Source organism: Perognathus longimembris, chromosome 10 (assembly GCF_023159225.1).
Source record: "Perognathus longimembris pacificus isolate PPM17 chromosome 10, ASM2315922v1, whole genome shotgun sequence".
NCBI lineage: Eukaryota > Metazoa > Chordata > Mammalia > Rodentia > Heteromyidae > Perognathus > Perognathus longimembris.
Genome location: NC_063170.1, coordinates 53,129,807 through 53,145,975, shown reverse-complemented (window position 1 = coordinate 53,145,975; position 16,169 = coordinate 53,129,807). Strand labels below are relative to the sequence as shown.

The window sequence follows — 16,169 nt, the reverse complement described above, 5'->3', positions numbered from 1 at the left end:
TGCACATGTGTATAATCAGAGTGGATTTGTTTCTTATAAGCAAGGAAGTCCCAAGGTATTTGCCTCAAATCTCATCTATGTGGAGTGATGGGTAAAATATTCAATATGGCACCCATTATAATACGGTAGAGCTCATAGTCCAGGGAATAGGCTTAGGAACTGGAACTTCCATAATCTAGGGTCTTAGTTTCACATTACTTGATTAATCTGTCACTGATGCTTCAGTGCATACACATGCTTTTGCTGTTTTCAATCTTTGCATTGGACTAAAATAGATTCTATAACAGATATCCCTTCTCAGAGGAGCGTGACTTTCCATCTGGGATGGATATCTGAAAATTCATCCTGGGAGCTTGGAACATTGGAATGACGCCAAGATTCTTTGTCACACCATTGGCCAGACTCTTGCTTTTCCTTCTCTGAAAGGTGTGAATTTGACCTTCTCATTGGTCATCAAGATTGCCATATTCAGCTACCCAGACACAAAGGGCTTTGGGGGAGAACAGCCTACAGAATTCTATTTGAGGAATGCCAAATGGTTCTCTGGGCCCCAGCTGGTCCTGCTATCTCTTGCACAGTGCCTGAAATGTGCATGGCTATTTTTGACAAGTTATAATATTATTGCTCACAACAAAATCTAATATTAAAACAAAATTTAAAATGCCCTCAGGAAGGACAGAGAACAAGCAAACCTTTGGGGAGATCATATACTCTGCATCTCAGCTTCCCCACCTGGAAGATGGTCATAATATCTACTTGACAAGGCTATTAGGGGTGTTAAATGAGCAATTTGTCCTCAAGCCTCCAGAACAGTATCACACAATATCATTCTCATGTTCAAGTAAAAGAAGGAAACAATGCTCTCCCTTTTTCTACCACTTGATTCTAGGCAAGCAGCTTGAAGCAGGAAAACTTCCAAAGAAAGACAGAAAGAATTTTCATTGATTTTTTTTTAAAAATTTCTAGTCTTGCTAGATAATTGAGTTAGAATGCTCCTGTGGAAGTGGTGTCAGGGGCCATGTCGGGAGTTTTCTGTAAATAAGATAAGCTCTTTAATTGAGGTCTGAGACTAGGACTGGAGAGAGCCAGAGAGCTTCATCACAACCAAGATTAATAAAGGAGTTGTGTCGGGCTGGGAATGTGGTTTAGTGGTAGAGTGCTTGCCTAGCATGCATGAAGCCCTGGCTTTGATTCCTCAGCACCACATACACAGAAAAAGTCAGAAGTGTCGCTTAACTGGTAGAGTGCTAGCCTTGAGCAAAAGAAGCCCAGGACAGTGCTCAGGCCCTGAGTTCAAGCCCCAGGACAAGCAAAAAAAAAAAAAAAGGTGTTGTGTCTTTATGAGGATTTTCTTAGTCTATGTGTGGGAGCGCTCCAGTATTGGAATGGCAAAGAAGAGCACAGGAAATTACTTTAAAGTGAATCCAAGTCATTTCCCCACTGAAACCAGAAGATCTATTTCTTTTTAAAAATATGTTTACATGTTTTCTGTTATTATTATTAATTATCATGTAGTTGTACAAAACAGTTAATTTCAGTAAGTCAGGTTATGAATACAGTGTTTCTTGGTCAATATTATCCCTTTTTTTGTTCTCCCCCATTTCTCCCTTTTCTCCCTACCCTCATGTTACACAGCTTTGGTTGTTATGAGCCTTTTTAAGTAGTTGTAAGGAGTTATCACTTAGCAAAACAATACATCTTAATCAATATCATCATTGTCGGTCGTCCCTCCCCTCCTCACCCCTGTCAATGTGTTCATCTGGGGATCTGTTCCAAATCGCCCTCTCTCTAAACCCAGGAGGATGGAGCAGCCTCAATGGGCCCTTGGGTGCTGGGCAGGGCTGGCTGGGGCTCTGAGGGTGTCCACCAGGAAGTGGCACAGAGCACTTCAGCTCTCATGTCACCGCTGAGTGCTAGATACAGCTGCAAAGAAGCAGGGATGTAGTACAGCCCTGCCATGTGTTTGGCAAAACAAGATTGTTGATGACTAGAACAATCTTTCCACACTTAGACACATTTTACCAGTCCTAAGACCATGGGAGGTGAATATGTGGACATTCTTCTGCCTTTCTCTAAGCACCAGCCTGCAGTATATGTACAGTAAGGGGGATATGATGGATTCACTATAGATTGTGTTCCAGTTACACACAAAGTGTGCTAAACTTTGATAAGGCCAAAACTCTCGGTTAGTGCTTCCTTGCCTTTTTTGCTGTTGTTGTCAGTTGCGGGGCTTCAACTCAGGGCCCAGCCTCTATTCCTCTATTCCTTTTGCTCAGTGATAGCTCTCTACCACTTTGAGCCACCATTCCACTTCTGGTGTTTGAGGGGTTAATTGGAGACAAGAGTCTCACAGAGTCTCTTCTGCCTGGGTGGGCTTCAAGCTGTGATACTCAGAGCTCAGCCTCCTGAGTAGCTAGAATTATAGGCCTAAGCCACTGATGCCAGATCCTCCCTGCTTTTTTTTTTTTTTAAATCTTTTTTATTTTCAAAGTGAAGTACAGAGGGATGACAGTTTCATAAGTAAGTTAGTGAGTACATTTCTTATCCAACTTGTTACCTCCTCCCTCATTTTCCCTCTGCCTCCTCCCTCCCCATTTCCCTCTCCCCCCATCATGAGTTGTACAGTCGGTTTACACCAAATGGTTTTGTAAGTGTTGCTATTGCAATGGTTTGTCTTTTTATCCTTTATCTCTCAATTTTGATATTTCCTTTCCCTTCCCTAGTTCTAATACATGTATATACAGTACTAAGGGTACTAAAATCAGTTACAGCGACAGTAGGGGTAAAACCATGGGAAGGGAATATGAGGGGAAAACAATGTACAGTGTCACATGGCATGTTGAAAATAACTACAATCATATACCACTTGTTTTCATAACTTGGAGTTCATTTTGCTTAGCATCGTCTTATGTGTTCCTCCTTGCCTTTTGACAGTGTTCTGCTTTGTTTGCCCTGGCATTCTGACTCTGGAGTTGATTGTCTGGATGATTCTTCACCATCATTTAGCTGCTCGAAACCTCAGTCCCTGAAGCTGGGAAATGGGGGTGTTGGTAGTCTTTTGTACAGGTTGAATAGGAAGTCGTGTCTGCAGGCATATGGTTAGCAGTGGCTTTTGGGTTTATCTGGTGCCCAGTGTCCAGTCTGGGGGTTTAGGGTACCCACTACCATCTTCCAGAGACACTTTCAGTACTTAGGCCAGGCTCTACATAAATAAAAACTTTTTGAGAGTCTGTCTTACAGGTGTGTGTGTGTGTGTGTGTGTGTGTGTGTGTAATTTAAGTGCAAGAACACAGAAGTGGCCATAGGATGGTGTAATCACCTTTTAGATCATAATTTTTTTTTTTTTTTTGTCTGTTGTGGAGCTTGAGCCACAGCACCACTTCTGATTTTCTAGTGGTTAAGAGTCTCACAGACTTTCCTACTGGGCTGGCCTTGAACTGCGATCCTCAGATCTCAGCCTCCTGAGTAGCTAGGATTACAGGTGTGAGCCACCGATGCCCAGCTAAATCATAATCTTAAAAGCATATGGATTAAATCATGTTGGTTAAAACAGAGTCACATGACAAGGATATTGGGGTTCATTTTTAAGTCAGGTTTATTTAGGTATCACTGATAATTTACATACAATAAAACTCACCCTTTTTAGTGTGTAGTTCTAAGACTTTGACAAATGCTTTTAAGTATCACCACCAACAACTAGAGAACATTTCCATCTTTAAAAGTGATGGGGTACCTGTGAATTGCACCTGTAATTCTAGCTTCCCAAGAGACTGGGACTGGAGGAAGCCAGCCCGGGTAGGCAAATCTGAGAGACTATTATCTCCAACCAGCAAAAAGCCAGAAACGGAGGTATGGATCAAATGGTAAAGTACCATCCTTGAACAAAAAAGTTAAGCAAGAGTATGAAGCTCTGAGTTCAAGTCGCAGTACATAATCCTTTGTGCCCATTTAATGGGCAATCTTGTTTCTCACCTGTATCTCTGATAATCACTGATGATCTGGGTTTGTCTTTTACTAAATGTCATCAGAGGTAGGTTGACTTTTGAACCCAGATTGGATAACAAACTACTGTGATTATACTATATTTGTAATTGATTTAAATGTCCATCGCTTATATTGGAATTCTGTAAGCATGTATAAGAACAAGGATAGCCTGACCAGAAATTATTGTATCCTTAACAGTGTTACCAAGGAGAACGCTGGGCAGATATCACTGAACATTGGATGAATGAATGAGGAGATGCATGACTCAATCTGTATATGAAAGAATGTCTCCACTAGGGGCTGGGGATATAGCCTAGTGGCAAGAGTGCCTGCCTCGGATACACGAGGCCCTAGGTTCGATTCCCCAGCACCACATATAAAGAAAACGGCCAGAAGCGGCGCTGTGGCTCAAGTGGCAGAGTGCTAGCCTTGAGCGGGAAGAAGCCAGGGACAGTGCTTAGGCCCTGAGTCCAAGGCCCAGGACTGGCCAAAAAAAAAAAAAAAAAAAAAAAAAAAAAAAGAATGTCTCCACTAGACACTATGTTGGAAATGAACTATACAGCTTTGGGGGGAACAAACTTGGGGGGAAAGACTGGTAGAGAACAAGGGGGAATGATACTGTTCAAAGCTAAATGTACTCATTACCTGACTCATGTAAATGTAAGCCCTTTGTACATCACATTTACAAAAAAAACCCTAAATGCTCTATATTATTGTTGACTCAGCAAAAGCAAGATGATATCCAGTAGCACTCAACCTAGCATATTGTAGCCAAACATATTGAATACATATATCTATAAACTTTCAGAGGTGTCCTGGGTCTGAATATTAGCAATCAGGACCATCCATCCAGATGCATAATCTAATTAATTACAAATAAGATAAAAAAAGTCCTTAATCACTTAGTAAAGGCCTTTTACTATTATTTGTTCTAAGCACATATGTAAAGTTGTTTATTTCCTAATTTTCACACTCCATATTTCCTCTAGTAGATCGGACATGATAGTGATACTTAGAAGCAAGATCATGAAGTCCTCAAAATCAAGCTTATTTTCGGTGTGACCATCAAGTTCAGAGATGATGTCTTGATAGTTTGGATTGGTTTCTTGTTTCTGTGAGAATAAAAGATAAGTGAAATCCCAAATGGTTCTGTAAACTTTAGGTTTAGAGATAATACAAAGCGATAAGCAGGCTATGACCAATCATAAGAATCAGGCACTGTGTGTGAAATCTTCTCATGGCTTGTGTCATTGAATCCTCATGTGACCTTATTGAACATGCTTTTTTATTATCCCCAGTCTAACGTGCTCCCAAGCTAAGCAAGTTTTGTTGTGGAGCTAAGATCTGCCATCTTGTCTCCATGAACCCAAAATCCATTTGTGTGTGTGTGTGTGTGTGTGTGTGTGTGTGTGTGTGTGTGTGTGTGTGTTGTGTGTGTGCGTGTGTGTTGTTAGTTGTGGGGTTTGAACTCTGGGGTTAGGTGCTGTCCCTGAGCTTTTCAGCTCAAGGCTAGCGTTCTACCACTTGAGCCACAGCTCCATTTCCTAAAATCCATGTTTTACAAACTGATAAAATAGTCTTCCTTCCTTTGAATGTTCTCACAGTTTCAGACTTTCAAACTAGAGTTTCTTTGTGATGAGAGGTAATAATCCTTTGTTGTATTCATCTGAATGCTAAGATGATCCAGAAATTGAGAATAAACTACGCTAAAAGAAAGCCAGCTACTTTGGAAGTTTGTTCAACATTTAACTTTTAAGTCAAATCTAAGGTCATAGCCAGCATAACCAGATTGAAAGAAACATCTGACTAGCACATACATGGAGACACTTTTCAGTTTCGAACCACAGCTAGGAACCATGGCATTAAAAACACAAAGGCCACTTGATTCACTCTAATGCTGAGCTGTGTTGGCATTTAGTTCAACTCTGAAGGCTCACCCATGTGCTAGTTGTACAAATTCATCATGCAATGATCAAGGCACTTTTGGAATGATAGTAAGTACATCCTTTCACAGGCTGAGACCTGTTTCTCTAGGTTGGCTAGCCTCTGGAGAGCATTCCGTTAGTGAGGACCAAGGAAGCTCCCCTCCACCTTCCTCCAAAACAGACAAATACTCCTCAGACAGGTTCAGGTTGCAGGACAAAGATAGGACTGTACTTGTGCTTCAGTATTATTGTCTGAAATGTCACAGATACATGCAGTCCTACCTCCTCTCTGTGTTCTGTATATTATAAGATTAGAGCTGACCAACGTCTAGTCCAATCACCTTGTGCTTGTATTGCTTTAGTAATGAATTTAAGTGTTAATTCTGGCAATGATGCTTCAATATTGTGTAATTGCACTTAGCCTTATATGAAAGGAGGTGATCTTTTAGGCTCCATGCCTCAGCCAAAAGATGCAGCAAACTTTACCAGCGATGTCTATACTAGAGTGGGAAGATGTCCAGTTAGGAATGAAGTGGACCCATCCTGCCTTTGGCCATCGAGTTCTAGTATGCACCAGCCTCCTGCACCTGTGAAATGTTATAAGGCTGGACTGTGGAGCCAAAGCAGCATTCTGCCATGATTACTGTACATGTTTGTCAAGAAAAATTAACTCACTATTGATCCTGAGAATGCTCTGGGATGAACTGCTCACTCAAGTCCTCTGAAATACGGCTCTGTTTCCTGGTGCCTCTGACCTTGAGCAGAGGGTAGGATTACACTTAAGCCTACGTGTGTGAGCTGTAGAAATTGACTGTCTTTCTTGGGTTTAGGCTACACTGATGATGTGGAGGATGTGGCATCTTTCCTAATGCCTGGTTTTAATTTTCTTCTCTCTGATGTTCTCAGAGAGGTAATAAGTTACACGAAGATGGTATTTCTACTCAGCCTTCATTTTGTGCTTGTAAAAAGCCCTCTGAAGATTTTTTGATCCACTAGGTAAGGGTCTTCTTTTCCTCCTCATTTATTTTGCCATGGATGCAGGCAAGCGCTATAAGATTTGTTCACACCTCCTCTCTTTAAAGACTTCCCAGTAGTTTTCCTTCCTGGGGTAATTCTAACAGATATGTTTTTGCCCCCAAGGTTTTCCTTAACATATGCATATATAACATTTAGAATGTATTTTAAAAAGAAAAATGTAAATATAATCCTCTACCCTATTACCCGAAGCTGACTAAACCTTATTAACTTTTCTTTCCAGTCATTTCTGTATATGTCATACTATAAAAGGATAGACAGACACACACACACAGACACACTTTTCTAATAATCATAGATTCATAGAAAATCCTACTGTTGACCCATCTCCTGACAGTGAATGACATCTTATCTGACTTAACATACCAGGGGAATGCATATATGTGTATGTATATATCATGTAAATATGCATATGACCCTGTGTGTGTTCATGTGAGAATTTATATTATAGGTGTCATAGCCACAGATAAGAGAAAACATGTCTTTCAGGGCCTGGCTTCATTCACCTGGTATGCTTTTTTGAAGTCATCTTCTCACTACCCCTCCCACCTCCAATCTGCTTATTCTCTAATCTATTCCTGTTATAATAATGAGATTGAAGCCATTTTCCTCTCAGTGAGAAACTGGCATGTCAAGATTTGCAATCTCCATCCTTCAGCTCTCTCTCACAGCCAATCAATTTTCACATTCAGTTCCTTGTTTTCCCACTTTACGTCATATTTGTTTCCCTCCATCTTCCCTGCTCTAATCCAAGCCCTTATCAATCTTTTGTTTGGATTGCTTCTCCATAGTGTCTCCTTTCTTTCCTGTCCCATGCCTTACATGCTCTCATTCTGTTCTCTTCACAACACTTGGTGTCATGTCTTTTATTTGGACTTAGCATTTCTGGCTTTGACCTCTTCCCAAACTATATATAGCTGTATAAGATGACTTCCCCAGCCTCAGGCAGCCCCATCTTCCATCACTTCTTACTCCTCTGCCTCCTTACTGGGACTCATCTCCCAGGTCATCGACCTGCAACTGGCCTTTAAATATGCTGCTCCCTCTGTTGGGATGCCATCTTTGTCTCTCCTCCTTGTCTGATCGATCTTAATTCTACCTTAATTTCCTGGGATTCTAGATTGCTTGCCCAAGGAAGTCTCTGCTTTACCCTTGCACTACATGCTCTACTCATTTATGGTTTTGGATATCGTTGATGTCTTTTCTAGCACATTCCTTTACTCAATGGTTAGCTTGTTCATTGCATGAAGTCCAGTATTCTGCTCATGGTCTAGGATGCAGTAGGACATTAGTTTGCTTCTTGGGGAGGTCCTTCATAATCATACAGATTAATGCTCTTACGGCTGTGAAATTCCTGAACTGGGTTTGCAGCAGGTTTTTGGCAGTAGCTTTTCCAAGTTTTCCATCAGGATCAGAAAAGTTTCGGTAAATCAGAGCAGCAGTGGCTATAGACTTCTCCAGATCTGAGCCCTTCTTCAAAGCTATTAGGGAAGAAAAGCACAGTGAAGTATCTTAAGGTAAAAATAACCCTTTCCCACCTAGAGGGCTGTGTCTCTGGGGGAGCTGTGGGGAGCAGATCAGGAAAGATCTGGCCTCGGGCTGTCACCCTCCTCTGGGAGTGGGAAACAGGCAGCTTGATCCTGCATGTTTTATTGTTGCTTTTTTTTTTTTTTTTTTTTTTTTTGCCAGTCCTGGGCCTTGGACTCAGGGCCTGAGCATTGTCCCTGGCTTCTTTTTGCTCAAGGCTAGCAATCTACCTCTTGAGCCACAGTGCCACTTTTGGCCATTTTCTACATATGTGGTGCTGGGGAATCGAACCTAGGGCTTCATGTATACGAGGCAAGCACTCTTGCCACTAGGCTATATTCCCAGCCCCTGATCCTGCATGTTTAACTCATGCAGAAGAAAAGGTCCTTTACTAGCTTTAAGAATTGAAGTGATCTCAGGTAAACATGTCACCCACTAAGTTTTTTTTTTTATTTCTGAGCTGTAATTTCATTCAGTTGTTCATGAAATAATTTATGGAATATTGTCTGTGTTTTAGGCTCAAGCTTTGATAGTCAAGATACCCCAGGTAATAAAGTCTTACCTTGTGAGAATGATATTATGAGTCAGCTCTAACAACATTTTATGTGAGAACGATCATGTAGAAGGGTAGCCAAGACAAAATGTTTTGTTGTTGTTGCTGTTGTTTATTTGTGTGCTTTCTTATTGAAGTGCTGGGGATAGAATCATGCCTTTGCACTTGCCAAGCTCTCTATTACTTGAGGCACATACCTAGTCCTTTTTGCTTTTTGTTTAATTTTCAGATAAGGAACCACTATCTTTTGCCAAAGCTTGCTTTGAACATGGGGTTTTCCTGATTCTACCTCCCAAATAGCTGGGATTACAGGCATGTGCCACCATACCTGGCTCAGAAACCTTTTAATACCATGGTGAATGAAATCACTGATATTATCTCTCCTCAATGTGTCATATAATCCAAGAATGAAATCAGTGAAAAAGGGAATGTATACCTAGGTGCATATGCACTTGTTTTATAAGTACTGTTTTTATATCATTTGTCTTACACATAATGTTTGTGTATAATTTGTTTTATTTATTGGTGATGAATGAGTAATTTAGATTTCCCCCCACATTTTCCTACCTTAATAGCGATGCTTTTTTTTTTATTGTAGTCATTTTGGTAAGTACGTAGGGATATCTCAGTATGGTTTTAGTTTCTATTCTTAATAGCTAATGCTACAAGAAATCTTTACACATGCTTAACTATCATATAGATAGCTTTGTTGAGGAAATGTCTGCTCAGTTTTATTCATAGCTTTGTCCACTTTCTGACTGAAAAAGTTTAAACCATGAGCTTTGATAACTCTGTACCTATTTAACAGAGAACTTCTTGACAAATTATGAGATTTGCAAATATTTTCTCCTATTTTGAAAGCTGTATTTTTGTCTACATAAGGTGTGTGTGTGTGTGTGTGTGTGTGTGTGTGTGTGTGTGTGTGTGTGTGTGTATTTATTGGATTTGGTCCTGGTACTTGAACTCAGGCCAGGGTGCTGTTCTTGAGCTTATCTAATAAAGGCTAGCACCCTACCACTTGAGCCACAGCTCTGTTTCTGGCTTTTAATTTGTTTCTTTGCTTTCTGGTTTGTTAGTTGGAGATAAGAGGATCACTGAATTTCCTACCAGGCAGGCTGTCTTTGAACTGCAATCCTCAGATCTCAGTCTCATGAGTAGCTAGGATTACAGGCACAAACCACTGGTGCCAGACTCATAATGGGGGTCTTATATGGACTAAACCTCTTTTGCCTTTGTAATTTGAGCCAATTGATTAATTAGTCAATAATCAAGAATGACTACGTAGGTCTGAGGCTTATGTTGTTGGAGGACAGCGGTCTAGCTAGCTGCTAGGTTTACTCTATAGAGGAGGGAGTCAATTTTCAAGCTCGGAGAGTTTGCAAGTGAGTATAGACACCTTCCTTTGTTGCTGTGTGTATATCAAGTGCCTTTCAAATATAATCTCATTTAATGCTTCCTGAAATCCACGCAGGCAGAGGTGGGTGTTATTTGAGTCTCAACTTTATGTATTAGAAACCTATGCACAGAGAGATTGAGAGTCATAAGGTTGCATTGTTAAAAAGTGTGAAAAGAATGATTTGAAGGGTCTGTCAGACTTCAAAGCCCACAGGAAGCTCAGCTACATTAGATTTGTCTTTGTAAAATCATCTCATTGTGGTTTTGGAATCCAGACATTTCCCAGACCTCCATGGCCCTCCATCTGGATTAGCCAACTTCTACACTTCTCCTGTAGAAAAAGTCCATAACAAACTAGCATGCATCTTTCCCTGAATATAAACTAGCATATGGTCAGGGTAAAAACAGAGCTAAAAAAAAATGTTTCAAGTAAAAGAAAACAAAGAGCTCTGTTTGTCCTACCAACACTAATGATAATTTTGTAAGACTTTTTTTGTTTCCTGTTTTTATGTTTGGCTCTTCCTTTCATAAACCAAGCAGGTTGCCGCCTAACTTTTCCACGGTCTGCCTTGTAGACTTGTGAACTAGCACACGGAAGTGAACATTGCTATTTCTCTTTGGGCACCTTTCATTGGCTGTCTCCAAAGACAGAATGGGTGGGGTAGGATGGCTCCTCCAGCCACTTCTGCTGTCCCCTACTACTGTTACCTAGCCCATTTCCAGCACATTCTGCAATCAGCATTGGTCCTGTTCTAGCTTGGGGGGTAGAAGAGTGAATTGAAGTAAAAGAACAATCTCTGACTTTGTGGAACTTAATGTGCTCGTGGATAATTGTTCTATGTGTCAGCCATTCCTCCCTAGGAGAGATGTACCTAATTCAACTCATTTAACTCTCCATCTGTCCTTTGAGGTAGGTTCAGTCTACAGGTCAGGAAATTGAGGCACAGAGAGAGGTAGGAGCTTACCCAAAGCCATAGACAGCCTGGGTCATTCTTCACTCCAATGCACACTATCTATAGATGTTTGTTTTTGTCAGGCAGTGATTTCTGCAGGGCTTTTCCCCAAACCCCAAGATGACAATTCTGCTGTCTCTTAAACATAACCTCTCCATAAACCATACACTGACACCTGGTACTGAGAATGCTGTGTGGGAAGGGGTCAGGGGTGATAGGTGATGGTTTTCATTAAAAATCCTCCTCCAGCTTCCAGACAGAGAAATTATGTTGCTAATGTACTGCAACAATTCTCAAAAACATCTGAAATTGTGTAAATAAACAGAAGTTATAGACCTGCTGTGTTGTGGGTATAAAAGTAATTTTAAAAAACCAGGATGGAGATTTATTTAGATAAAAGTATTAGCTGGGTGTTGGGGCTCACACCTGTAATCCTAACTACTCAGGAGGCTGAGATCTGAGGATCACAGTTTGAAGCCAGCCCAGACAGGGAAGTCTGTGAGATGCTTATTTCTACCAGAAAATCAGAAGTGATCTGTGCCTCAAAGTGATAGAGCATTAGCCTCTTGAGCAAAAAGAGCCCAGGAATAGCACCCAGACCTCGAATGGCCCCATAACTGACCCAAAAAACAAAACAAAAAAACCCCAAAACTAGTATCAGCATTTCTCCTGTAGCTATTGAGACAGCTAGTTAGGAGGAAAGCCATCTGTAATGGTAAGGCTTAGTTGTGCTTGTTACTCTACACATTAGGCCATGGAGTTTGGAGTAAGAATGATCGAAGTATGTGAGTGTCATCTGTTGTCATTTTCCTGTCAGTGCTGTGAGTGCTAAAGATATTTTATCCATGCAATTGAATTTCAAGGGCAAATTGCTTCACTTTGGGACTTGACCACATTGTCTTTTCACCCAATCAACAGGAGCAGCTGGGGGTGGATCACATCCTGAGTTCTACTGAATATTTATGAGTCAGGTGCTTACCTTCCTGCTCCAGATATCCAGAGGTTGCTTGCTGTTCATGGAGAAGCAACGGGATACAGAATTAGGAGTCAGGGGATCCATCCTCTTATTTTAGCTCTGCCTTTAATGAGACGTCTAAATTCGGGCAAGCTAATTCCTATCTCTGGACCCGAGTTCCCAAATCTTTCAAAAGAGCTCCATGAATGTTTGATGATTTATCCACAGGTTCCTTCCAACAAGTGGCTTTCCTTTATGTCCTAGAATTTTTAACTCTTGGTATGCTATCATGGTAGAAGAGAGACATATGCATCCTCCACATCCCACACCTTACCTTTTATTGAAGCCAGTTGCTTGGATATTGAAATGCTGCCAACAAAAGGAAAGAAGTCTAATGATTCTGGGGAATTAGGGAGATGATACTAGCATCGAAAGCAAAGCAATACGAGGATTTAAAATGATAGTTTGTTTAGAAGACAATCAGTGAACACCCTACTGGAGCAGTCATTTGTTTGGCAAGATCCTTTGTTGTTGGGGTTCAGCTTTGACCTTGGGGGGAAGGGCAGAGGAGAGCGCTCCCGAGACACCGCCCTTCCCCCAGTGGGGGAATGCGGAAGCAGGTCACAATTCTCTGGGTCCGGAACCAGAAGAACTGGTTTTGCGACCAGCCCCCCAACTTTCTTGCCAGCCCATATGCTTCCCATCTTCGCGGGCTTTGCCCATGGGGTGGTGCTATGCAGGTGACATTAGCTCATGAGGGGGTCTTATGACAAGCTCACCAGCCTATGGCCAGCTCTTGGTCAATCACCCCTTTTCTCGTCACCCCTACTATATCAACCGTTAGCCACTCCCTTATTAAATCAGATTTGCTCTTGAAGCATCTCCGAGACCCGTCTGCACCTGGCTTCCTTCGTGGGTAAGGAGGGAAGACAAGGGATCTCGTATGGCCGTGTGCACCTGAGGTCTTTTCTGAGCCCCCCACTCCACTCTGGCCTTGCCTGCGGGTCGGGTGACCAGGGGAGAGGGTGAGAAAGGGAGCGATTAGATTAGAGTAGAGCCTGACACCCCCGTGCCAGGGGAGGCAACCCGAGCCTGGCACTTTGTTCTTTTGACACATTGTAAAGAAGTGTCTCACCATGCCTGGTCCCTAGCTCACATGCCCTGCCTTCTTTGTAGTTAGTTATGTGGCCTGTGGCTTAGTTCCCTCAACTGGGAACAGAGTAGAAGAGAAAGGATCACTTTCCATGCAAGCTTCTCCAGGCTCTTCCAGCTAGAATAGAAATGATCAGGAAGACTTCGGGAGGTACTTGTAGAAGATAATGAGGCCTCAGTTGCTTTAGTATTTTTCATTGTTGTTATTGATCATGGGGCTTGAACTCGGGGCTTGGGTTCTGTCCCTGAGGTTTTGTTTGTTTGTTTTTTGGCTCAAGGCTACCATGTGGAGCCACAATTCCACTTCCGGTTTTCTGATGGTTAATTGGAGATAAGAGTCTGGTTGAGGACTTTCCTGTCCAGGCTGGCTTCAAACCATGATTCTCAGATCTCAGCCTCTTGAATAGCTAGGATTACAGGCACGAGCCACCATGGCCTGGCTGATTATGCTATTTTTATATGTACCGTACAATATACTTTCATCATGTTTAGCTTTCATCACCTCTTCGTTTCCTTTTTCCCTCTCATTTTCCCCCACCATAGAGTTCCCTTTTACAATCATGTGTTATTGTTATTTTGCTCTCAACTCCATACATGAGAAAACTATGATACTTTTCCTTCTTTCAAATTTTATCATTAATTTATTATCTTTTAAGTAGTTATATATAGGGGTTTTAATTTATGAGTACAATGCATTTTGATTATTATCATCCCTTCCATCATTCTCCCCCATCTCTCCCAGCCCAGTACATTTTCTCCATAAAAGCACCATTGAACTTTATGACTATAATTGCACATCCTTCCTTTCTCTATTCATTTGTTCCTCCTCCCTTGTTCTTGTTCCTCTTGACAACACATATTTCAACTTCCTGGTATTTATTTTGTTCAACTATGGTAGTTGTTCAGAGGTGTTATACCCTTGCAATCTTCCTCTGCAAACATGGTGATTTAGACAATATGTTTATATATGTATGTATATAACCCTGTCTATGTTTTTATATGATCAGCATGGCTGATCTCACATAACATGATAATGTCCAGTTGCATCTGCTTTCCAAAGTTTCAGGATTGTTCAACCCCCACTGACTAGACAGTTGTCCAGAAAGCCAATAGGCACAATAAAGCTTGGTCACGCATCTTGTCCTAAAAGGAACTATGAGACTTCAGACCTGGTGTGGCCTTGCAAGGAGAGGCATAATTGCCTTTAGCGCCTTCATTTTTCTCAGTTGACGAATTAGAAAATAGGGCTCTGAGAAGTGTTAGGTCCCCTTCAGATTGTAGGTGAGCCCCTCTTGATTTTCTGGAACCTCTGCACTGTTATGGTCTGCTTTAGAATAAAGGAGAGACTGTCGTTTTCCTTTTCACAATGTGCATTTGCAATGTGGTCTGTGTTATTTTCTTCTGATTGATTTTCTGCCTCCTTCCTTAGTGTGCGAGGCCCTGGAGAAGCCAGTGATGTGCAGTATATCCCCATATGGCCTGTTCCTGCCTAACAGAGGATCTGACACTTGTTAGTTGTTTGATGCATGGTTTGGGCATTAATGTTGATCTACTAAATGTAATTACATGATAAAGAACATTTTTTCATGGATGAAGCTATAAATTTTACCCATTAAAATAATATGAAATCATTTCTCTCTGGTGTGGATAATTTGGAAGTCCTATGCTATACAGTTAAACTCATTTCTGAGTTTGATTTCCAAATGTTTCTTTCAGGGCAACCAAAGATATTTGTGGTAAATGAATTATCTTTACAGTTTACAGTCAAACTTGCAATTTTCTTTTCTCTTTGTTTTTTCCAATGTAATTTAAAGCTCTATTTGAATAGTTAATAGGCACCAAAACTTAGATATCACAGTTACAAAGCTGTTGACATGAATTTTGGAAATTTACCTACAAGCATTTAAAGGAAATGCAGTTTTAAAAAAAGAGACAAGTTCTACTGACCTTTTGGGCATTTTCATAGGTGCTAAAGTGGATTCTTGGGCTGCAGAAGGACTGGGCCCCCCTTCTGATTGGATTGCCTGGTCCTGGGTACTGAGCGTACAGCCTCCCATACTCTAGTCTCCTGTTGTGTGTTGGTCCTTCCTAAGCAACAGTCACTAGTCCAGTGTTATTATTGTCATGCATCCCATGGCAACTTCACAATGGAACTTTTGGAAGAACTTTCCCCCTGTGTTATTGTATGTAGGCATCTAAACATTCATGAGTTCAATAAATGTCTAGACCCCCCTATAGGTCAGGTGCGAGATAAACTGTTGTAGACACAGCAGTGAGCAAGATCAGACCCAGATCCTGATCTCAGAGTTTAATGGGATGACTGATCTTAGTCAAGCAGTCACACAAAATGTCATAGCTGTGTGGAGTGCTACTCCAGGTGCCAGGAAATTGGCATTTGTCAGGGAGCTCAGTGATTCATCCCAAAGGAGGTGATGCTTGTTGACAAGTAGGAGTTTACCAGGTAAAAGACCACAGGAGACAGCTTATGCCAAGCCTGATGGCAGGAAGGAGTGTAGTCATCACAGAAAGAAGGTCAGCATGACTGAGAGGAGGGTGTAGCACAAGCTGAGAATGAAGAACGGACATGGTGGTAGGATATGCAGGCACTTGGAGATCAAAGTGATGAATACTTAAACCAAATTTTAATATTCTTTTATTCCTCTTTTTTTCTGTCACTCATGGGACTTGAA

At 41.4% G+C, this 16,169-nt stretch overlaps 1 protein-coding gene across 1 annotated transcript; it reads right to left on the bottom strand.

Moving 5' to 3' along the window:
* Positions 1-4,937: 4,937 nt before the first annotated feature.
* Positions 4,938-15,536, bottom strand: Sntn (sentan, cilia apical structure protein). Its single transcript, XM_048355915.1, has 4 exons — positions 15,427-15,536; positions 12,662-12,696; positions 8,286-8,425; positions 4,938-5,096 (listed from the first exon to the last, which is right to left on the bottom strand). Exons 1-4 carry the CDS (start codon positions 15,534-15,536, stop codon positions 4,938-4,940), a joined length of 444 nt encoding a protein of 147 aa, XP_048211872.1.
* Positions 15,537-16,169: the final 633 nt, after the last annotated feature.

What these genes read in the sequence shown, in the direction of transcription:
- Sntn (XM_048355915.1), bottom strand. Translation starts at nt 15,536, where the DNA reads ATGGGAGGCTGTACGCTCAGTACCCAGGACCAGGCAATCCAATCAGAA. An exon ending in GCAACTGGCTTCAATAAAAG is followed by an intron (nt 8,426 to 12,661) that starts GTAAGGTGTGGG and finishes CTTCCCTAATAG; the next exon opens with CTTTGAAGAAGGGCTCAGAT. An exon ending in AGTTCAGGAATTTCACAGCC is followed by an intron (nt 5,097 to 8,285) that starts GTAAGAGCATTA and finishes TTATTCTCACAG; the next exon opens with AAACAAGAAACCAATCCAAA.